A 23,908-nucleotide genomic window follows, 5' to 3' on the forward strand; every position below is an offset into this window, starting at 1 on the left:
GAATAAGTGTGACATTGACGCCCCGTAGCCATGTCACCCCCGTCCTCCTCCGCAAGTGCGCTGTGAATCGATCGCAAACATTGGAGCGTGAGCCTGTCAATTCTAACCAACTCGGCGCTCTGACACCATAAATTGATTGAAGGTGCCGTTCGGCGGCGGTTTAGTTATCACGCAGATGCTGCTGCTGATGGCAACAGCCAATACAAAAAAAAGGTTTATCATTTCGCTTTCTGTTAACAGTTTGTTTGCTTTTTTTTTGCTTCTCTTCGTTTCAATCTGCAAATGCCAATTAAACCTTACGCGGCCGCAGAATCTATTGTCCCAATTGTTGCTAATCAAAAGCGTTTAGACACACACATGCACACCCAAACATAAATATATACCCCATTAGTTTGCTTTTTTTGGTTTGGGTGTTTTGCAAACGTATCACGCAAGGTTTGTTGGCAGGCACAAAGTTTGAAAAGAACCACCGGCATAGCGACGGGGCGATTTTTGAAGCACGACACGCGGCTGATGGTGTCATAATATGCTAATTTGACCAGAAACTGGTTCTAACGCGATCGCCAGAAAGCCGGGCACGTTATATGGTTGAAACTTCTTTTTTTAATGTTTTTCGGCAAAACCCCACGAAGAGAGACGTTTTTGCAGCGCTTTTCGCGCGGCAGCAGCCGCGGTCCGCTTGTAAACCGGTTGTGTTTTATAATCTTTTGCCTAATGCCACATTTTCCAGCGTGTGCAAGCAATAAAGAGCCATGGGCAGAAAAACTACATCGTTCATTACATGGAGTGTAGCTGATGTTTTCCAGCGATTTATTGTTTACATCGGCTGACGGGAGCTGGAGAATGACGCCTCGATGAAGCACACTCTGCACAGCAGGAAGTAATCAATTTCTAGCTGCAAGAGCAAAACTAGAGCCAGAGAGAGAGAGAGAGAGAGAAAGAGAACGAGAGTCACCGCTACACACCGGAAGCGCTGCTCGAGAGCCCTTTCCGTCGGAAAAGGGCGGCGTTATGTAACGCCGCGCGGCTCGTTAATATCAACAAACCACGCCGGCACGCATTTCGCAACCGCCGCCCGCACGCCGTGTGCTCCTTAATTTGGCTCGCTGGCTTACCTTTCGCTCGTGGCGGTGTATGAATATTTAATCTCCTTTGCGCGTGCCTACTTGCATCCCCCATTACCTACTGTTTGGAAACTGCCACGCCAGTATTGGTACGCGATAAGGTTCGGTTTCGCACACAACGGCGCAAGCCCTGTTCTGTTCGATAATGTTGGGCGCGCGTACCCATTACAGCGTGGACACTCCATCTCGTCCTCCCTGGATAGGGCACCCCATCGCCACAAACTACACACTTACCTGTCGAATGAAGGTAATCGGCGGCTGGCCCATCGCATGGCAATCGCCAATGTTGGCGCGGATCACTTCCTTGAAGGGTTTTTTCGCACCCTGTTTCGGTGGGGTCAGCGAGCGCCAGCGGCAATGGGTCGTCGTCCAGGGGAATGCCGGAGCAAGTGGGAGAACAAAACAAAAAATGCGCACCGCAAGGTGAGTAAATATTTACGACGCAACGTCGTCGTCGTCGTCGTCGTCTACGTACCTCCTCCAGCTCCTTCTCGATGACACCGGCGCGGATGACCAGCGGGCCGCGGACCGCGTACTCCATGCTTTTGATTGCCGGGTTGATGTTGTCGACGGACACGCATCGCTGCTGCTGCTGTACGCACGCCATCGTGAGGAACGTGCGGCTCTGCTGCTGGTTGATTGGCGACTCTGCTGCTACTGCTGCTGCTGCTGCTGGACCGTGCTGCTGCTGCTCTGGCACTGGGGCGGCCGCTAGTCGTACGTGCACACTGCCCGGGCGCAATAGCAGGCCTCGAGAGCTTACGGCGGCACTCCGCTGGCAGAGCGTTAGCATATGACTGAGCGCCATGGCTGCGGTGTGTATGTGTGTGCGCGCGCGTTAGCTTCACCTCTCCCTCCCTTTAGTTACACCACCCCGTTCGCGGTCACACCGAGCAAACACAAACACACACAGACGTACGAACGGATCGCGGTCTCTCGATTCCTTCCGGAAAGGCTGCCGCGAGAGCGATACAGTGCTGCGAATCAGCGCTGGTGTAATGCCGCCCCTCGCCTTCAAGGGTTTGCCCTCTGCAAAACACTGATAACTTTTCTCGCTCAAACTCTCTCCGTCTGTTCGGCTCTCTCGCAGGCGTGGGTTCTGTTCCCGCGTCGTTTCTCGCCGCGTGTGCACCACCAGCTGCCGCCAGATGGGAATGTGTGTATGGGGGGGGGGGGGATATGTAGCACATATTGGACCGGTTCGGAGTCGCGAAATGGTTCATGTTTAGAAAAAAAGAGAGGAGAAAAAACATTGATTTTTTTTTAAAACGGATCGTCACGGTTTGTGTGTGTGCGGAGTAATAAAAGCGACGGAATTAAGAGGCCCTCTCGTATCGCAAAAAAGTAACACACACACACATACAATCAGGCCTACATAGAACGGCGGTACACCACCGCTTAATGTAGTGCACAAAACACAATGGGCGGTTCTCATCGGAAAATAATAAATTCTTCCATGTTTTAACTATGATTTATTTATAATTATGAAAATTATTAAATTAAAAGAAGATGATTCAAAATGCGTGTCTTAAAAACGAGAAAAAATATATAATAAGCTCATGGTTTAATAATCCGGCATAATCTATTCTTATACTCTCGATTGCTTTTTAGAATATGCTTGTTAAAAATCTCCTAGGGAAAATAAATTGAGGCGAACAGTCGAAAAAATAGCTTCTTCTTCTTCTTCTTTGGCTCAACAACCGATGTCGGTCAAGGCCTGCCTGTACCCACTTGTGGGCTTGGCTTTCAGTGACTAATTGATTCTCCCCCATAGCAGGATAGTCAGTCCTACCTATGGTGGCGTGGTCTATTTGGGGATTGAACCCATGACGGGCATGTTGTTAAGTCGTACGAGTTGACAACTGTACTACGAGACCGGCTAAGCCGATATAGCAGTAGGCGTCAAATTGCCTGACAAACTGCCGGAGATGTTTTGAAAATATTCTTACAAAAATGGGAACTGAAGCAAAAAGATAAGAAATTCCCGAAAAGTTAATCAAAATAAACTTTTCTTACAGGGTTTAACAGGGGTTTACATACTTGTCGGACATTTCCTTGACTCTTTCTGATTGGAAGTGAACTGCATATGTTGGAAATTAGACTCTATGGTACGCTTTTTGGACAGGCTCCTTTTTTATATTGGTCCATTACATTTGGTTTTACAGGGTTTCCCACGATGTATTGGTCAGTTCCCATAATTTTTTGGTCTCGTCTCACGAATTATTCATCGTATCCCACTGATTTTTGGTTTGTTCCCATAATTTATTGGTATTTCCGATTGGATATCAATACAATTAGACCAAAAAATTCTGGGAAACGACCAAAAAATCGTGGGAACGCACCAAAAAAATATGGGAATCCACCAAAAATTTATGGGAACCAACCAATAAATCGTGAGAAACCCTTTATCAGCACTTAAATGATTTTCTGTGATTAATCTTAAAATATACCAGTACTTCATTTTTCTTCGAAGATAACTGCACACTGCCAAAATATCGCTTTCGATATTCAATTCCCTCTAGGTTTTTGATGTCGAGAACTGACTGGTTAGAATCGACTTTAGAATCGAAAGACACGTAGACGCTTACATGTACTACTTTGACACATTTCTATGGCAACCTCGAATCCGCTATTAAATGCGGTTCAAGTTTGGATAGTTTAGATTCAAAGTAAACCGTTATTCATTAACAAAAATTCAGCTCGACGTCGAAACATCTCGATTGCAAGAATAGAATAAGCCTAAATATACATCAAATAAATAAGTCGGGGATTTTTCGATTGCAATGCAGAAGTAATTTGTAAGAGGAAGTAGAGAGATGGATGGATTATTATTAACATTCCATTACTGGAGTTTAAGAGAGCAATATTAGTAGATTATTATTATATTAATCAATCCAAAAACAAAAGCCACAACCAACTCTTTCATACATACTCGCTTATTTGTGACATTTATTTTTACATCCTCATTAATTCTACCCCACATTTATGGCAAATCTTTCAACTGGTTTACTTGAAATTTCCTTAAGAAGTACTTTGCACTATTTTTTTTAGACTTGCGTCTACTATTTGTGGTACCCTTATGGCCTTGGGTCTAGGGGCTTGGGTTATTCGGTTCATTTTGATGAACGTGAACGTACTAGTTCTTTCATTAAGATGAACTGAACGTGAATCGCGATTCACTTTGTCCTTTTCATTTAAAGAAAATATGGTACAGTTCTGGTTCTTAGGGCACACCTCTATTTGGTTCCTTGTTTACTATACCATATTTGTTTGATTTTTTTTGTTCTAAGCTAAAAAGGTCCTCACATTCTTCAGAATTATAGTTTTCCATTTTTTCAATGACTTTGTACAAAATATCACATGGAGCAAAACCTTTGTTTCTAAAGTCACAAACGGAATGGTTTTTAATCGGGCACAATTACAATCTTTTTGGACTACATATTTTACACTACCTCTTAACTGCCTGTGTAGACAAATTCTGTGCTATATTTTAATCTGATTCTTTTAACATCTATTCATACGTGGATCAAATCTGCTTACGCCACTGACAACAGATTGGAGCTGCTGGCCTGTCGGACAATAGCACCGGTCTGGTTAAATTCTCCATACCTGGCACGTCTTCCCATAACAACAGAAAATCCCACATTAAGCGTATTATAACGAACATCTAATACCGCCCGGAAGAAAAGCATGTTCAGCGAAAAAAGGCGCTAATTGCAGTGCCAAACATACATGTGTGAAATGGTTTCTTTTTTGTGTCCTTTACCAGCATCAAAAGCTTCGCCATCCCAAAAGAATTTATTTATTTTCTTACTCATTGTACATGCTTCTTAACACAGCAAGTTTTAATGGAGGGCTTTCCATCCTACAAAGCTACACCGTGTCATTGCTGTGGGACGTCCACGAAAAGGATGAAAAAACAAGCATTACACTCACTCGCGTTATCTGCGTGCGCGCTCGCTTCAAACCCCCTGTTCAAACCGTTTATGATTGATTTAATCAATTCAAGTGGGGGCTCAGGGCGGAACACTGTGTCTTAAGGCGAGATAAGGCGTGGTGCGAGTTGAGAGCAAATACCGCACACGCCTTTCCAGGCCACACGATCCCTCCCCCAACCGGAACCAGCGTAAAAACGGTAACATTCCGGATCGGCGGTGCAAATCTGCTTGCATCGGCAGGCAAAACCTCGAGCGCCAACATTTTGCAAAAACAATGTCAAACGAAGGTGGCGTGGACGTTGCCGTACGCGCGCTGCAAACTGGATGAATTCAAAATAAAGCGCTACACAGCTTCCTGCGGGGCGGGCAGCGTTATCACCGTCCCACCGGGCGATAAGCATCATTCGCCCGGTACAATGTTCACCGCACTGCACACATTCACGGCATTATGCAAGAACTATCTTCCGAGTGTGTGTGTGTGTGCGGTATTGTGTCCCTAAGGTTAGAGTACCAACCCACAGGCAACCCTTTCTAGGGCAGGCTCAGAAACAAAACGTTGAAGCTTGGTTCGCCACGTCAACAGGCCGTCAAAACCGATCTCGCCAAGGAGCCAAGGACTGTCCGCCGCCTGTGCTCTTATTATCAATCTCGACCGGCTCATGCCATTTTGTAGTGCAATATTTCTGGTAGTGCTGGTCAGCGCGAGATAAGACGGTAACATCGTGTGTCCCTCCCGCGGTCGTGCTTCTAGTGTGTGTTCGTGTCTAATCGGCCAATTATCAACCTCGCAAACAATCATCGTCTTAGATATTCCAAATAAATGGTACACAATTGTGCGCAGAGGATACGATTTGGATCGAAGTACACGAATACATGAAACGGATGTTGTTCTGGTGCGCTGGTCTTAGCTTCCTAAACGTGTTGTTGACGCGCTCAGCCGGCGTGTTGTTTGTACATCTAAATTCTGGGTTGCGTGAAAATTAACACTTCTTATCGGGCACAGCGCAGACCAATCTTCCACCAGCTTAGCTTGGTGTTCGGTAGATCAAAACACAGCAAACATGCGTAGATGTGACAGAACCGATCAGCTGGCTGGCGATCGCGAACCGGAGACCGGCTGCTTTGGCGCTCGGTGCCGCTGGTTTTGCTGTCGAGCGCGAATAATTCCCGCGACGCTCTTACCATCTGGGCGGGCGGGCCGTCACTCACCGGGCCATGATCGGGCCCATCGGTTGAGGTACTATTTTTAGCACTGTCCCTTGCACGCGCGTGCTCGCGTGTGTTTGCTGTAGGACACGGCTAGCTCCAATGCTCCGCACCGCTGCGCCAAACCGTTCCAAGCCGTTCCAAGCAGGCGCAGTGGGACAGGATCGGGGGGACAGGTGCTTATCCGTCTCAAAAAGCGTATCCACCCACCCACCCGTTAAGGTGCGATTCACGATTTACGGGCTAAAATTAAACAAAAAGCCATATCATCTAAAATAAAAGACATTACTTTAGACGCGATCGAAGATGGCAGCGTGTGACAGATTGTGTACACATTGTGTGTGTCCTCCGATTTGATGTTTGTGGTTCGGTGGGTTGGTCCTCCCTTTCGGCCACTTTGGCAACCGTGCCCTTCAACATGCATTCATTTGGCGATGACCGAACACTGCCTGTCACCCCCTCGTGTGTGTGTGTGTGCAATTCTCACCCACAAATTGCATTCACGGCAATGACACGGTTGTTATGCAATGGTTGCAGCTCTAGTCGCCCCCTGTGAGATCGCTACGATTTGCCTATGCCGGAGGAGAAGGAGGCGGGGGATTACAACCCTTTTTCATTGTAGGGATACAAGTTCGTGTTACACAAGAAGTGCTTTTGCTTTCCCGTGCAAGTCCAAAAGGGCAAAAAAAACGGAGACTTTAAATTAAAATTAAAATTTGTTAATAAGCGATACTGACTAGGCGCTGCGGTGAAGCTTCTTAAGGACATGATCAATCCGGCTGCCTGGGCTCCGGGACTGCTGTCGGTTGCTTATCTTGATCTCATTCCAATCTTGGCCAGCAGCACTTTAGCACACTTTGCAAGTGAAGCAAGTTTGGAAGGGATTTTGATGATCACTTCGTGTGACCCTAGCTATTGTGCCAGGGGGATGAGGAGGAAAGATGCGGATGTGTAGATTATTTTACCAATCGCGTTTAGTATGTCACAACAAAAAATGCAACAGCATTAGCATACATTCGCAAGAGGAAGTAGCCATTCTACCACGGAGATATATTGGAAGATGAATGCAACTTCTTCAAGAATAACACACACACACCACACAAACCTGTTTGTAGATGCTGCTGTTTTTGTTACTCCTTTTTGGTAAGAACCGGCACTGGAGTGCGTTGAAGCGGGTTTTGAAGCGATGACACCTTGACCACCACACCACCAGCGAGGAAGTACGCACACTTGGGCTAATCTCGCGAGTCTCGAACCAACTGAAGCATCATCAGCAGCAGCGCTACGAAAATTCGTACGTTCGCAGTAGCTACACGCAGCAGCAACAACAACAACAACAAATAAGAAAAGAAACCTTCAGCACACGGGACAACGCGCCAGTGGTCTTGCCTCGCGCTCACTCGTGCCCTTTCTGCGGCACGTGCGCGAACGAGAGCGTACACGTTTGTTTACAATAGTAGCTGCCTTCGAAGTGGATCGTTTGACGTTTAGCTACGATGAAAAAAACAAAACAAAAAAACACTCGAAGTGGGAAAGAGAAACAGCTAGAGTGCGCAACATGGGCAACACGGGCGAAAAGGCCTTTTGCGCGTGTGTTTACAGGCAGCCCTGACGCTACAAGCGCAAGTATGGGCTTGTTTGTCGGGTTTTAGAATGACAGTTTGCATTTATTTGACTGCTATTTTTTTTTTTTTGTTTTAATATGTTTGTGATACACCTGAGACAACAACAAAAAAATAAATTAAAACCACACTTGTTCTCAAACAAAATAATAAAAATTCTCAAAAAAAAAAAACAATTTGAATGATATATATTCAATTCATGATGGATTCAGTTTTTCTAGCCCAATTTGACAGTTGATGGTACGCAAGTTCATTTTGGAGACGGTTCTTTGCTTTGCTGGCGCCACCAACACTGTCACACTCAGTTTCAATGTTAACCTTTAACTCTACGACTGGCTACCCGCGTATTATCTTCATTTTCAAACTGAAATAAATTTTTATTGAAGAATGATAACTACTTCGTTTTTTTCACGTATAGCTAGGAAAGTTGAATCATATAATAGGCACACTATGAACTTAAAAAAAATAAAATAACATTCTACATATTTAATTTTTATTTTTTCTCTTGATACACCTTATCTCTACGACCAGCATACCCGGATCACTTCCCATACATTTTATATGAGAAGATCCAAGCATCACAGATTAAGCTTAAACGACTGGAAAATCGAATATCTATACAGTCTGTTCCTGAGTTACGCGGTTTCTACGTTCCCAACGAATCTGCGTAACTCGAATATCCGCGTAAGTCGAATTTCATGTTTTTTTTACTAAAATACTATTGATTTCTCGGAGTTTTTTATTTGATGTAGTACTTTTATACACTTTATTATTTACAGTAGAACGTCGATTATCCGGGCAGTTTGGGACCGGACGGTTACCGGCTAATCGATTTGCACGGATAATGGTCCAAGAAATGTGAAATTCATATAAAAATTATAAAATTCACTAGTTTTATGATTAATTCACTTTGAATTAATCGATTAATCGTTTGTAGAATATTAGTTTATTCAATAACTATAATAACTATAATAATAACTATAATATATAGAGTTGCACAAAAAACTGTTTGCCCACTTGACTATCGCTGCAAATGTTCGCCGTACGTTTGAACAGCTGTCACATTTATGCGCACGGTTAAGCCGCCCACCGGTTAATCCGCCCCCGGATAATCGACGTTCTACTGTATTTCTGACTTTTAAGCGGTTTCCATTTGTTAACGAAAATTCAATTTTTACCGAACTTGAAGCAAATTGTATTGATTTGACATTTAATCTGTCAAATTTATAAAACCGCGTATCTAAGGATCCGCGTAAGTCGAGAAACGTGTTACTCGGGAACAGACTGTAGAAAAAAAAAACAAAAGCTTCATAGCTTCATTGATTTGCTCAATGGATGGCGTAATTACAACTCATCATTATATTGCTGTCCGTTTCTTGCAATATATTTCGACAAGTTTCATCTTATCATGACCTATTTGCCTTTCTGAACTTTCTGAACAAAAATCTTTATGAATGGTCGTGTGGTCAGATACGTGGGTATCAACACCAACGACTATTGCTCAAATCTCACTTGCTTCAGTGCTGGTGGCTACCGTTGGAGTTAAGTATTTAAACAATCGTATCGCCGTTCTAGTTCTAGCGATGCATAACTTCAATGCGAAACCATACAACAGTACAGAGGAAATGAGAAAACTCTCCTCCAAGCGATGAAGCTCAACTGGTTGGGGTATCCCACCAACAGAGAGCGCCACTAGCTTTTTCGCTATTTTTAGAATGCATGAGTCGTTTGCCATCTGCTAAACGAAGTCTTTCTATATTCCGTTTAGGTTGAGAGTTTGAGTCGTTTAGGACCCGTTAGTGGTCGTTTAGTGGATTTGTGGCACTTTAGAAAAGACACTTTCAATATATTTTACATAAAACAGCAGTAAAAACATTCATTTAAAAGGTGAGTTGTCATACTTTAAAAATAATATAAATCGTAAACGAGACTATAAAAATCCCATTTGTTCACTAAAGCAAATAAGATTAATGGCCGCTCCTTTGTACCGAATTTGAAATTTTAATTTTCAACGCAACAAAAGTTAATTAAGTTTTAATGTGAAAAACAATAACTTCCCACACAAAATGTATCGGATAACCCGGTTATTCCGGTCGTTGAGATGAAGGTGTAAATTTGGTTATTGAGATAACGGTTAATGGTTTAAAAAAAAACCTTGGTTTTGTGTTAGTTTTTTCCTTATTTTTATTTATTGCCTTCAATTCGGTATTTCAATTCAAATAAATAAAAATAATCCAGTCTGTTGCCCTCCAAAGCCTGTGCGCGCAGTCATCGAGCAATGGGCGTTCATTTTCATATTCATCCACCGTACACAACACACACACACACTTGTTCACTCGCTCGCTCTCGCTCGCGTAAATCTGTGCATCCTGCGTACGCGCGCAAGCATCGCACACAAGCAGCGTGGTAGCCGTGCAGCGCAGCTCCGTATCCGCTGCATCAAGTAGACACACACATACACACACGGATTATTCCAGCAGGTTTGCTCACGGTGCAGTTGGTTTTGGTGCGTGGTGGCGGTACGTTTCATGCGCTAATTAAAGGCGTTATTTATTGTGTAGTTTATGCTGCAAATTAGTCCCGTTATTCAGCAGTCTCTCGCCATTCGGTTTGTGTGTGTGCGTGTGTGTGCTGGGTGTGGGCGCGGGCTCTACATACGTATAAATCCGTCGCCGCAGAACGGTGTGGTGTGTATGCGCAGCAAGCTTAGAAATGCCAAATATGGAAACGCCATGTTTGGCACTGTGCTGGTGTGAGCATCGCATGCGCCTAGCCGCAGCATAATCGTTCCAGGCCAACCAGGCCAACCAGGCACAACGTTGCCTTCGGAGAAGTGCGGAGAAGGAGTGGAAAAGTAAGCATCGGTTCTAGGGATTTATTTCTGTTTTCTCTGAGCCAATCGCGCTCGGCATACTATGCTGATGTGGTGCGTCCCGTGTAGCGCAAACACCTGTTGGACGGGAGCAAGCCTTAATGTGGCCACCTGATTGCTTCAAGCGTTGCCTGTCGATGCCTATGCTTATGCAGGGCAAAAGGGCTGTGTGTGATGACAAAGTTGATGCCCAAATTGCTGAAGTTACCTTCGTCTCAACCAAATCATCAATCAATCGTGATCAGCCACCACTGTGCAGCCAACGAGCGGACCAATAAACCTTACCATACCATCAACATTCATCTGTGTGTGTGTATTTGCGTGCATCTGTGTGTGGGTGTATTGTGAGGGCTGACTGAGTGCCCTTATGTTTCTAATTTGGATATTTAAATCATTCGCTATGAAATATGTTTGAACGTTGCATTATTCTTCCTCTTTTCTTTGCAGATTCGCTCCATTGAGCCGTCGTATTGAGTGTATTTATGCGTGTGTAAAGGGCAGCTAGGAAACTGAACACACCGTGGCAGCAGTACAGACGGCCACTTCCATTAGTATTAACCCTGGGCAACGTTTTTTGGCACCACCATTTGCCCAGTCCAGCCCCGGCAGCTTGTAGGCAGCATGTTGCGAGAGTCGCATCTAGGATTAGCGTAGAGTTAAGCGTACAGAAAGCGGTTGCGGAAAAGTCACCTGAAGCCACTGAGCCGCCCAGAGGGCAAAAAACAAACGCGTACAAACGAACAAAACAATGTCAACCCCGGTGCACCGCGTGGTCGTGTGGGAGCATGAGCTGCCCGATCGGACCGCCTGGCTGCCGTACAGCCCGTCCGTGACGCAGCTGCTCGAGCGTGCGTACACGAAAAATCTGACGCGCGTCCTGCTGAAGGATGCCGATCCCGCCCTCGCCCTGTACGAGGTGGATCTGGTGCAGATGGTGCAGACGCAGCACGGCACGGCGAGCGGGCGCAACACGAGCGTCCGGCGCTGTCTCTACCCGCCGAACTCGCCCGCCGCGATGGGCATCAAGTGGGAGTGGTACGGGGCGAACCCGAAGATCGCCTGGCACCGGTACCCGCTCGACGTCCAGTCGCTGATCGAGCAGGCGTGGGCCAAGGGCGAAACGCTGCTTGACCTCAACCAGACCGCCCTGAAGCGCCCTTACCTGATCGATCTCGGCTGCATGAGCCAGACGCAGCTGGGCGGCCGGCGTAACCAGCCGGTCGTTTGTCCGATTCGGCGCAAAAATCAGGCCCCGTACCCGCTGCTGAAGGTGGCACTGCCGCCGGAAGTGGTGCCGCCGGGCGGCGGGCAGGGCCAGGGCAGCAACCAGGGAACTGCTAGGAACGGGGGCGCTGCCCAACACGGTGGCACGGCCGGGGCGGCACCACCGAGCGGAACGGCGACAAATCCGGGCAAACTGACGCAAATACTACACAACATTTTTGGCAACAAATCGCACACCCAAACCAATGACCAATGCCATCAGCAGCAGCAGCAACAGCAACAGCAGCAACAGCAGCAGCAGCAACAGCAGCAACAGCAGCATCAACAGCAGCAACAACAACATCAGCACCAGCAACAACAACAGCAACCACACGGGTCAAAGACAAATGCGGGCACCGCGTGCGTAAACCAGCTGTCCCAGCCAATGCACGGACCGAAGCTGCACTCCTCACAGCACGCAGCCACGCAGCGCAACCGGTACGCGTTCGCGTCCAGCCGCTCCTTTCAGCAGTGCATTGCGGCCGACCTGCCCGATACGGCGCGGATGCAGCAGGCGGACCACACGAAGCACGCCGCCCACCATCACCGTCAACAGTTCTCGCACGGCGGGGGCGGCAGCGATGCGGTCAGCAGCCACAAGGCGCGCCGCCCGAGCGTGGACACCGTCTCCACCTACCTGAGCCACGAGAGCCAAACGAGCAGCAGCCGGCACCATCTGGACTCGTGGGAGTTCGACATGCTCAACAGCTCGATCGGCAGCGACGAGGTGTTTATGCCGAGCACGAGCAGCACGTTCGGGGCCGGCGAGGTGGGCGGTCAGTCGCTCCGGCGGCACGCGATCGCAACGCCGCCGGACGAGGGCGGTCCGCCGCCCGACCAGCACGGCGATCTGCTGCTGCAGCACGGTACGCCCGAGGCCCGGTGCCGTCCGGCAACACCGGAACCGGTCTTCCCCGCGCTGCTCTCGCTGATGGATGCTACTGGTAGCGGGCAGCATGTGGTCGGCGTGACGCGCGAATCGAAGGCGATCGCGAAGTACGTGCAGGTGGCCGATCCGCCCCGCTGGCCCCGGGCCCAACCGTGTCCGATGTGCATGGAGGAGCTGCGGCCCGGCGGCCAGAAGGTGAACGTGGCGCTCGCCCGGTGCAAGCACCAGATGCATCTCGACTGTCTCAACCTGCTGCTGGTGAAGCAGCGGCGGACAGCAGCTTCCCAAAAGGTAAGTCCAGAGCTGTTACAGCTAGCGCGGATTTTTCGTTTGGCGCGGATTTCGTGGAAATGATAAAATAGCTTATAAAATCATCATGCTGGAATTTTTACTCTTGTGTTGACACAAGCGTGTGTTTGAACACACCAGAATCGAAATCGATAAACTGTTCATTCTAACCAGTGTTGGATTTTATGAATCTTTCGTTGAGATTCATTCATATGAATCTTCAGGAATGAGTGATTCCAATCTCGAATCGAAACTCCAAAGATTCATGAATCTCTAAATATCTGTGAATCTCCAAGGATTCATGAATCTCGTAAGATACATGAATCTTCCAAGATTTATGTATCCATCTCCAGGGATTCATGAATGTTTAGAAATGTATAATTTTAAAAATATTTAATCTGATAAATCCCATACTGTGGTAAAATGATTAACTTACACGACTTAATAACATGTCCGTGGTGGGTTCAAGCCTTGCATGGACCGTATCCTCGTAGCAAAACAAACTATCCGGCTGTGTTGTACATGCCAAGAAGTCTCGAAAGTCTGTGTAGGCTGGCATGACCACATATGTTATTACGCCAAGAAGAATAATAAGAAGCTCAAGCTCTATGAATCTCTGGAGATTCATAAATCTTTCGAGATTCATGAACCTTTCGAAATTATTGAAGCTTTCGCGATTCATGAATTAATTGAGATTGGTGAACATTTGAGATTCATCAATCTTTCCAACATAGATTCTGATTAATTGAATCATCTCAAATATTCATTCAGATTCATGATTCTGAATTAGAGTTACCCAACACTAGTTCAAACAATTGTTACATTAACACGTTGAACAAAACGTGTAATACCCATCTGAACGATGGGTTTAATGCATCTCCAGCTTTGTACCTGATACGCAATGTGATATAGGGTGGCAGTTAAAGTATTAATGAGCGAAATGAGGAAGCTGGTTTTGTTTGAAAGCAATACGAAGCAGAACATGATTAACTACAGAGCATTCAAAATCTGACGAAGCTCATGCTCTTCCATCTGTATTCCGCTTTTCTTGACATTGCGGTATCTGATTTTCCTCTGGGGAAAATGTTCAAAGGGCCAGTAGTTGCTAATCATTCCCAGCCCAGATCATACACAATACTATCAAGTTTGAAATACCTTGTAAGGGTTTGGCATTAAGGTGTCCGAGTTGTCGAAGGTAGTTTACTACTGCAGTGGAACTCATCGTAACGAATGTTTTTCGTATAGTCAGCAAATCTAAATAGTCAACAAATACCTCTCAGAACGAGAAAAACCTCGCATAACGAGTAAAATCATTGCAAGTGAGATCAAGATCATGATCGATAAACATTGAGCATTTCTTTTATTTTAATCATCGCTCAGGCAAATAAGAGCTTTGATACAGTAGATGACCGCTAATGTGTTTTAACTGGAGTGCTTTTCAACTGGAAGTTCGTTAACTGGCAAAATTCTCAGTAAAAAACACTCAAACGTCAAAACATGGAACATCCGAATCTCATGAAGGGAAATTCTTCACAAATGTCCGTTTTTCCAACAAATTTTGGGTCTTTTGTCTACTTTTGTTATTCTTTACGCCACACGAATTGCTATAGTGATATAAATTATATAAATGAAAAAAAAAAATATAATAACGTAATAAGTCAACGCCAATGAAAAATCCACCAAAACGTCACTTCAGTTACTGAATATTGTTCGCTAATTGGAGTTAGTTCACTTAGACACAAATCAAAATATATTGTTCATGAAACAATGTATTTGGAAAATATTAAAGAAAACACTGAACCAATCGATCATTGTTTCAATAACGACAACGATAGGGAACTACAAATATCTTCTTGATGCTAATACATTCAATCTTGTTCGTATATGCCGTTTGAAGCACCACATTTGTGGTCCTGGAGCCAATTATTTCACTTTTCATACCAAAAGTATGGAGGAAAAAAAATCCTCCCGCATAACGTGCTTTTGCATTGTGAGTGAATTACTGGAACGGATTAATCATTGGCTTGTATTATTGAATCCGTTCGTAGCGGGGACGTACGGCGCTCACAAGAAATTCTAGGGATGGCAACGCATTTCTTGAGCCCGCTCCTACAACGCCACGGTGAATAACTGTAGCAACCATCTAGTACGTTAGGAAAATGTGTGTCGGGACGTACGCCGTCGCTACGAACGGATTCAATAATACCAGCCATTATGAGGGGTTGTATTTTGATGTGGATGGCACAGGTAGAATGAATTTCAAAACAGTTGAGAGGAGAAATTTGTGGATTCGAGAAGTTAGCAGAATAGATATCCTTATGAATTCCATATTAAAACATACCAATTTATTGCACTAAAGGCAAATCAGTTATTCAAATATCAAATACAGTGAACCCTCTCTTATTTGAGAGGCGATGGGACTGTCGAATAAGAGGGGTTTACAAATTACAGAGGTGAAAAGTGAATGAAAGGTCCATACAAACAAGAAGGAGACAGAACATTTAGTATGCAGCCTTAACTGTTGCTATAGGAAACTGCGAACAGAATCGCCAATTTGAGCATACATCTTTCAATAACCATGGCACACCATACACAAATAAGAGGGACACAGATATCAGAGGTTTTCTAAATTAGAGGAACAAAAATGTACTGGAAATCAAGGGACTGTGCAAAATGTTCAAATAAGAGAGGTTTTTCAAATTGGAGAGGTGTCAAATAAGAGAGGGTTCACTGTATATATATATTTTTTTCTTCAAATGTTTACATTGTTATGAGTTTTCTAATAGCGCATAAAAATAAATTCATAGTTTTGGTTATAATATTTGTAAGAATTGGGGAAGAATAGTAGTATCCCAAGAAGAAGAGAACATATGTAAAGGGGGAAACTCGGACTGCAAAAGACAGTCGTTGATCAGATCGCGTTGCTTTCGTATTGGGGCGGGTTTGTAAATCGACACTTCTGTAGCAGCTCTGTCAATGACGATTGTCCCAGGCGCTGCACCACACACTAAACTGTCCCATCCCTTCCGCAGAACTATTACATCGAGTGCCCGACCTGCATGTCGGTGTACGGCGTGAAGATCGGCAACCAGCCGCCCGGCACGATGACCTACCAGCTGCTTTCCGGCGGGCTGCCCGGCTACCCACCCACCGGCATCTACGAAATCACGTACAAGTAAGTTGCCCCCACAACGCCCCTTTGCACCCGCTGATTCTGACTTCTTTTGTGTTTGGTTTTCCCCTCCGTGCTTTGCAGTATCACCTCCGGCATACAGGGACCGTACCATCCCAACCCGGGCGCCGCCTTCTTTGCGGTCGGCTTTCCGCGCCGCTGCTACCTGCCGAACACGCTGCTCGGCACCAAGATCCTGTACTATCTGGACGTCGCGTTCCGGCGCGGCCTGCTCTTCACGATCGGTCGCTCGGTGACGACCGGCGTCGAGGATGTGGTGATGTGGACGAGCGTCGAGCACAAGTCGCAGATATCGATGTATCCGGATCCGCTGTACCTGGACCGGTGCCTGCAGCAGCTGGTGCACCTTGGCGTGACCGACTGAGCACAGGCTCAGTGCTTTCGTTTCGTTTTTGTTTTAACTAAGTTTTGCGATCTGTGTCGACACAAAGTGACGCAAAGAGTGCTTGGCCATTTATCGCATTTTGATTACCCTTACTCGTGTGTGTGTTGGTTAGGTGGTAATCAGTGCAATCAGCATTTAAGCTAGCCATCTGTTTTTTTGTTTCTCTGTGTTTGCGCGTTCCCGTAGAAGAAAGGCTGCGTTTAATTGCAGCAACGTGGCGTGGAACCGATCGCAAACAAAAGGAACGAAAAGACAGGCAATCCGATTCGTTAAATGACTGTTTGTACAAATTGTATTGTGTATATTTCATATCGTACTGATTAGCTGAATCCACACATAGTTAGGAACTGTGAATTGTTTTAATTCAATCCCCTAGAGTGCATAGTAATGTTATTAGCTTTTTTGTTTGTTAAATTCAAAAAAAGCATTTTAAAGACAAGATTGTTCCATGTCACAATGTATGCACTCCATTTTACATATAACTAGACGATAAATCTGGTTCCCGGATAGATCTGGAGCATACAGAACAATGGCAGATAGTAGTTGCGACACAGATGTAACTGCAAACCAGTATTCTATAGTGAATGGATGTGATAACAGAGCAATTCCACCTGATCGGTTCGATCATTGTTGGAGGGGGGATTTTAGATAAAGCGTTCAAGCAGAGCGTGCTTTAGGGAATCTTGAAATGCCATCTAGTAGTAGAGTGTACGTAGAGCTAAGACAACTAATTCCCGCGTGCTTCCAAATGCCGCGTTTGTGGACCGGCCTTCCCACAGCAAAGTGTTTGCGACAATCCATATGCAATGTGCGTCTTCCTAGCCAATGTATCGAATTCAACATCCGCGTTTAATTTATGTTCCTTTTTTCTTTACTTATAAATTATACACTGCTCCCAGCGTAGAAGCCACGATACTCAGCTGTAATCTCACCATGACATCATATGCGAAAGTGGATCGAATGTAGGGAGAATTAGTACACAGTAGATCTCCACTCCATAACGGGGTGCCTTTCGCACCAGCTAGCAAACAGGAACCTCTCTAAACGACGGACAGTCTCGCATAGCGAGCGCTGAGCGTCTTGCATCAGCTTTATGTTGCTGCTCCGATGTGTGGGAAACAAATTAAACTAAAAAAGACATAACTTTTACGTTGCCTAAAAGCTGTACGAACGTTGGAAGCGAGCTCTAGCACAGATTGAGCACAGTTGTTTCCTAGCATGGACTGGGCTCAGTATGTGAGGATCCGCTTTTATGTGTTGACAGCGTTTGAGCTGTTTGGTGTTCAGAGAGGAGAGTTTATCGAGCGATCGTGTAATTCAATTATGAAATGCGCAGCTGAAGACATTAATTCATTCTTAGGCAGTTATATTTTTGTATGTTCGAGTATCATCGAAGAGCTAAGAATCAGTAGATAAAGCTAAATAATAAAAAATAACAGTAAAATTAAAGCGTTTTTTTTTGCTTTTTAAACCAATTGGCGTAGGCGTATTGACCAAATACGTGCGTAGAATGAAAATAGTCGGTTAAATGCTAGTATTTATTGGAGAGCCAATATCGATTCTGATCACTACTTGGTTGGCTTAGTGATACGTTTTAGAATCGCCCGCCCCTGTGCCAATGCGGGTGGAGAAAACACCAAGCCTTGGCTCAACACGGACTCTCTAAGGGACAATACTGTCCAACAGGCATTCAAAGCCGCTTTAGACGAGTATCTACTACCAGAAAACAGATATGAAACTACGAGCGAGAGGTAGAACGCTCTAAAAACAAGAATAATAAACTGTGCAAGAAATACACTCTCATCACGTCGTGGCAATACCAAATTTGGCTGATTCGACGAAGAATGCAGACAAATGACTGAACGTAATAATAATGCATACCGAGCAATGCAGCTACGGCACAGAACGCGGGCATGCGCAGAGGAATACACACGGCTCAGACGCGAAGAGCTCCACTCCAAGAAACACGCATGGGAAGAGTAAGACTTGGAGGAACTCGAGCAAACCAAGAGGCGTACACGAATGTTTAACCAAGACAACGTTGTACCTAAGGTAACCTACTGTTGCTAGAATGAAAGTACACGACTAGAAACTGAGGTGTGAGATAGCGAATCGATGCCTTGTGATTGGAATTTCGGCATCATCTACCCCATATACGAGAAGGGAGACAGGTTGGACTGCAACAACTACAGGAATATTACGGTGTTGTATACCGTCTATAAAATATTCTTCCAGATCCTTCAGGATCGCCTTGTCCCGCACGTCGAAGAGATAGTCGGAAACTATCAAAGAGGATTCCGAAACGGAAAAGCAACCTCTGATCAGATCTTCATCATGCGGTAGATCTTGGAGAAGATGGCAGAATATAGACACGACACATACTGTCTCTTCTTTAGCTTCAAAGCCGCTTATGATAGCATAGCCAGGGTAAAACTGTACGACGCTATGAGCTCTTTTGGAATCCCGGCTAAAATGATAAGGCTAGTTAGAATGACTATGACCAACGTTACTTTCCAGGTGAAGGTGGATGGAAAACTCTCAGGGCCTTTTGCTACCACCAAAGGTCTGCGCTAAGGGCTTGCTAATCAGTCTTTCTACAGCCTGGAAAATCAGTTCACCTTAAAGAACCTGTCGCGATGGACGAAGGTGGGACTATATAGTAACTATATAGTACAGGTACTCACATACGCCTCTGAGATCTGACCGAAACCCTGTTAGTCGCGTTCGAGAGGAAGATGCTTTGAAGGATTCGTGGCCGTATGTATGGAAGGACAATGGAGGAGCCGTTATAACGACGAGCTATACGATGTACGGCGACCTCACTGTCGTGCAGCGTATCAAGCTCGCCAGGCTCCGGTGGGCTGGTTATGTTGTACGCATCCCAGCGACCCAGCCCGTAAAGTCCTTTTAGGCCGTCCACTTCTCTTCTTCTTAAAGTTCATTTTATTTTTATGTTTACATTGCTGATATTGGGGGGTCCGCGAGTTACAGCAGTTTTGCTTTTCAACGCCTAATCTATTACAATTAGTCCTGAGACCGTTCAGTTTTTGCAAGTGGGAATGGTATGAATTCAATGTGGTATGATCTGTTTTATCTAATCCTAACTTATACTATTTTTTTTTCTTTTTTTTTATGCTAAAGATTATTTCTAACTGTACAACTTAACCTAATCTTACAAAGAAATGTTTCTTATAATATTATTTGATGAGTTCATACAAGATGTTCGCATTTTTTCTCAATTAGCTATGCTAATATCTTCTAAAGTTAGGGTTTTTGTAATTTCGTGGAGATAAGTTAGCCTAGTCCTTGGTGGTGCATTAGTTATCATTCTTAGAACATTGTTTAGAGTTACTTGTACTCTTTTTTATGCATCATGGCACACTTTTCCCAAATACATATCCCATAAGTAGCTGTTGGGACGAATACTTGTTTATAAATTAGCAGTCTATTTTTAATTGAAAGTTTGGATTTTCTATTTATAAGGCTGTAGAGATTCTTTGTAAGTATTGCACATTTCTTAACAATATTAAAGGTGTGAGATCTAAAAAGTAATTTTTTATCTATAATTAATCCTAGATACTTAAGTTCGTTCTCCCATGTAAGTGGGATACCGTCCATATTTATAGTTATGCTAGGGTTTAGCAGTTTTTCTTTCCACCTATGTGGGACAATCATCGCTTGAGTTTTACCTTCATTGAGTGCAATTTTCCAGGTTGTCATCCACTTATGAATGATATCCAGGCAACGCTGGGTGGTGTTGCGGATTTGTGATAAACACCTCCCCTTAACTGTCACTGCAGTGTCGTCAGCATATAAATACAGTTGGCAGGATCTTGGCAGCTCTGGCAGGTCAGCTATATACAATATATACAGCAGAGGGCCTAGTATGCTGCCTTGCGGGACGCCAGCCGGGATGTCTTTGGTAAGCGAATTGATCGAACCAAGTGAAACTTGATACGACCTTCCGCTAAGGTAGCTCTGCATCAGCTTTGTGAGATGGAGTGGGATGCCAAACCGCATCATTTTATGCAGCAGACCATCGTGCCACACATTATCGAAGGCCTTTTCGACATCGAGAACAACAATGGCTGTGGATTTGAACGCTCGTTTGTTACATTGTAGCGTGTTGTGAAACCGTAACAGCTGGTGAGTGGTAGAGTGACCCTCTCGGAATCCAAATTGCTCCGCTGGTAGGATATTAAGTTCATCGACTACTATCCTGAGCCTCCTGTACACAATCTTTTCGAACAGCTTCCCCAACGCTGAAAGAAGACTAATTGCTCTGTAGCTGGCCGGAGACGTTGGATCCTTCCCTGGCTTCAGTATGGGGATTACTTTAGCGTGCTTCCATGCGTCAGGGAAATAAGCTAGATTAAGACATCTAGTAAGAATGTTACTTACTAAGGTGAGAGCTTTGGCTTTGAGGTGTTTTAGCACGATGTTAAAAAGCTCATCGAACCCTGGTGCCTTAAAATTTTTTAGCCTTTTAAGAGTGCATGAAATTTCACTCACCGTTACAGGCGACATCTCCACGTCTGTTGGTAATGTTTGCTGTAGTTGACCAATACTGCTGCCTACTTCCGATTCCATTGGACTGCTAATACGGTCACCAAGAGAATGTGCGCTGGCAAACTGGAGCGAAATTGCATTTGCTTTTTGCTCGGCAGTTATCAGTGTCGTACCTGTGTTGGAAACCAAGGGAGGAATCGGTTAGGCCGTCCACAAGGACAGAGGAGGCGTGGTAGGTCCAAATTGAGATGGCAAGATGGCGTGGAGGCATCCGTCATTAAGGTCTGGATAACGGGCTGGCAGACGAAGGCGCGAAACCGTGAGCTGTTTCGGAAACTCCGGAGGCAGGTCAAGACCGCAAAGCGGTTGTAGCGCTGGATAAGTAAGTACGTAAGTAAAATACGTCCGGAATGTTGTTCAGCATTCAAGTCTCTGCAAAGAACGCAAACGGAAACGATCTGCAACAGTTGCTAGAGACTGAAGTGATCTATTATGTTGATTCGGGTCTGGAGCGCAGATCTAGTACACTGCATAGTCTGATAGCGAACGATGAAACGAGCACGCTGTTCATCGATGCGTCTGAGCTAAAACCCAACCTTTCGTGGCGCAGTATGCGGGCAGGTTGTGTGTAGGAGATGTATCGTTTGCAATTGACAGAAATTGGCAACGGATGCAGCTGTATATGGGCATCGGGGGAGCAGCACCATGGTGGAAAGTGAAGCTTACAGCAGACCCTAAGTCGTCTAGATGCCACCCTCGGATGTAACGAATAGTCGAACTCGGCAATGGGTGGTGGTTATGGGTGGGAGGATGGGAAAATAGGGTCGCCCTAACAGCATGATGAAACAAATAAATAGTGAGAACGAGAGAGAGCGAGTTTGACAGAGAGAAAAAGAATAATATAGAGGGAGAGAGAGAGAGAGAGAGAAAGAGAGAGAGAGAGAAAGAGAGAGAGGGAGAGAAAGGGCAAAAAGGGAGAGCGCGACAGAGAGCAAACGTAGAATTCAGCGGCGATGGGAAAGGAAATGATCGAGAGCAACGACGGACGTGCCTTTTATGCCTCGCGAACAACGGCGAACAAATAGAAGAAAGAAAAAAAAAACGCACACCGATCCGTCCTCAGCGTCGTTTGTTTCAAAGCCGCCTTTGCCGGGTGGGCCCCAGAGGCGTTCCACCCTCTATCAGTCGCGCGGCAGTCGTTTTCCATTGCTAAACAGGCAAGCAGGTCTATACAAGCACCCTTGGCGTTGGGCGCCCGAGCGCTGTTTCCGGTTTGTCACGAGGTATGGTGGGGGCAAGGAAGAGAACAAGAAAGAGCATGTGTTGTTGGTAGAGTTTTCCCGTACCTGGACGACGAATTGTTCGATAGTGGTGCAAGGATATTGGGGCACAAGGGCACAGGAAGAGGGTCTACGAGGACAGTGAAGCCTAGATCACGCACCGAATTTTACGCTGTGTAGCGCTATCAGAACTGCTGTGTGCATTTTTTCCAATGCTTCGTAGTACGTGCTTGGTAGGTAGTTTAAAGTTTATGATATCAAGTTATCAAGTGACATGTTAAATTAAGTGCCCGTACTACCAGTGATTCTAGACATTGTAGTTTTTTTTATTAGTGAAGAAGTGAAGAATGTATCCAATGCAGCCGTACATTGAAGTATATATGCAAGCTCAGCTCATCCATTGGTTTGAAACCGCTCAGCAATCAAACAGTGATAATTACCAAAAAAGGAATCTATGCTTTCAAGACTATGCTTACGGCGGGGTCATGTAGTTTCAGCAACGCATTCTTTCACCTCTGGTTTGGCAAAACGACTCCCTCAAGGGATGGTATGGTGAAGTTGAATGATTTGTGGTGAAAAAATTAAAATAATAAAACAACAAGCAGCTCTTCAGCAAAGTGTGTCCCCCCCGGATGGCCATGCTGACAGCCTTCTTCACGTGACGGTTCAAATTTCGGCCCGCTTGAAGGAAGCGAGCGAGATTTGTGTGCAGCACACAAACAAAAGTAGCTCGTCCGGGCACCAGCACAACCCCTCTCACCTCACCCCCACAAGTAAGGTTAATATGATACATTGTTCCGCGGGTGTAAGCTGATATCGGATCGCGCGCGCGCAAAGATCTGTTGTGGTCTCTTCTAGCTCTCAAACGCTTACGAAGGGGGTTGAAGCACACATACACGCAGACACTCGCACATTTAACGTTGGCATTGTAAGGGTGGGTAAAGGTAGCGTGCGCAGGTGAGTGTATACCAGGGAACTCCAAAAACCTTGCATTTAAAATCGTATCATCACCTTGGGGGGCAGCCGCCTCTCGATCAGACCGCGAGATCTGGAGAAGGAAACGGAGAAGATGCATGACGCGCGTTGCGCCGTCTTAGACGTTTTTTTTTGCTATGGTCGCCAGCATGGTGTGGTGCATATATATCATATACCCCTTCTAACACCGTCCTGGATGTGCGCGTAAAAGTGTCTACTAGGGGGATTAAATTACTTACCCTTAACTGTCACGACACACAGTTGCAAAGCAATGCCGCTAAACATGTTAGATCCCCAGAAGCAACGCGCACCTACACTTACACACAATATACTCACAGTTTGCTCACAAAGTAAATCTAGAACA

The 23,908-nt window shown here is 45.3% G+C and overlaps 2 protein-coding genes across 2 annotated transcripts in view; one reads left to right on the forward strand and one right to left on the reverse strand.

Moving 5' to 3' along the window:
* LOC120957535 (alanine aminotransferase 1) overlaps positions 1 to 7,679 on the reverse strand; it is a 13,602-nt gene extending 5,923 nt beyond the window's left edge. Inside the window, exons 1-3 of the mRNA XM_040379791.2 lie at positions 7,374 to 7,679; positions 1,600 to 2,262; positions 1,359 to 1,448 (exon numbers count right to left, since the gene is read on the reverse strand). Coding sequence (XP_040235725.2) covers positions 1,359 to 1,448; positions 1,600 to 1,932 — 423 coding nt within the window. The 5' untranslated portion in view covers positions 1,933 to 2,262; positions 7,374 to 7,679. The remainder of the gene's footprint in view (positions 1 to 1,358; positions 1,449 to 1,599; positions 2,263 to 7,373) is intronic.
* Positions 7,680 to 10,003: 2,324 nt separating this feature from the next.
* LOC120955439 (protein deltex) lies at positions 10,004 to 18,229 on the forward strand. The gene is made up of 4 exons (XM_040376318.2): positions 10,004 to 10,744; positions 11,210 to 13,205; positions 16,235 to 16,377; positions 16,459 to 18,229. Exons 2-4 carry the CDS (start codon positions 11,511 to 11,513, stop codon positions 16,757 to 16,759), a joined length of 2,139 nt encoding a protein of 712 aa, XP_040232252.2. The 5' UTR covers positions 10,004 to 10,744; positions 11,210 to 11,510; the 3' UTR covers positions 16,760 to 18,229.
* The last annotated feature ends 5,679 nt before the right edge of the window (positions 18,230 to 23,908 follow it).

This window comes from Anopheles coluzzii, chromosome X (assembly GCF_943734685.1).
Source record: "Anopheles coluzzii chromosome X, AcolN3, whole genome shotgun sequence".
Lineage (NCBI taxonomy): Eukaryota > Metazoa > Arthropoda > Insecta > Diptera > Culicidae > Anopheles > Anopheles coluzzii.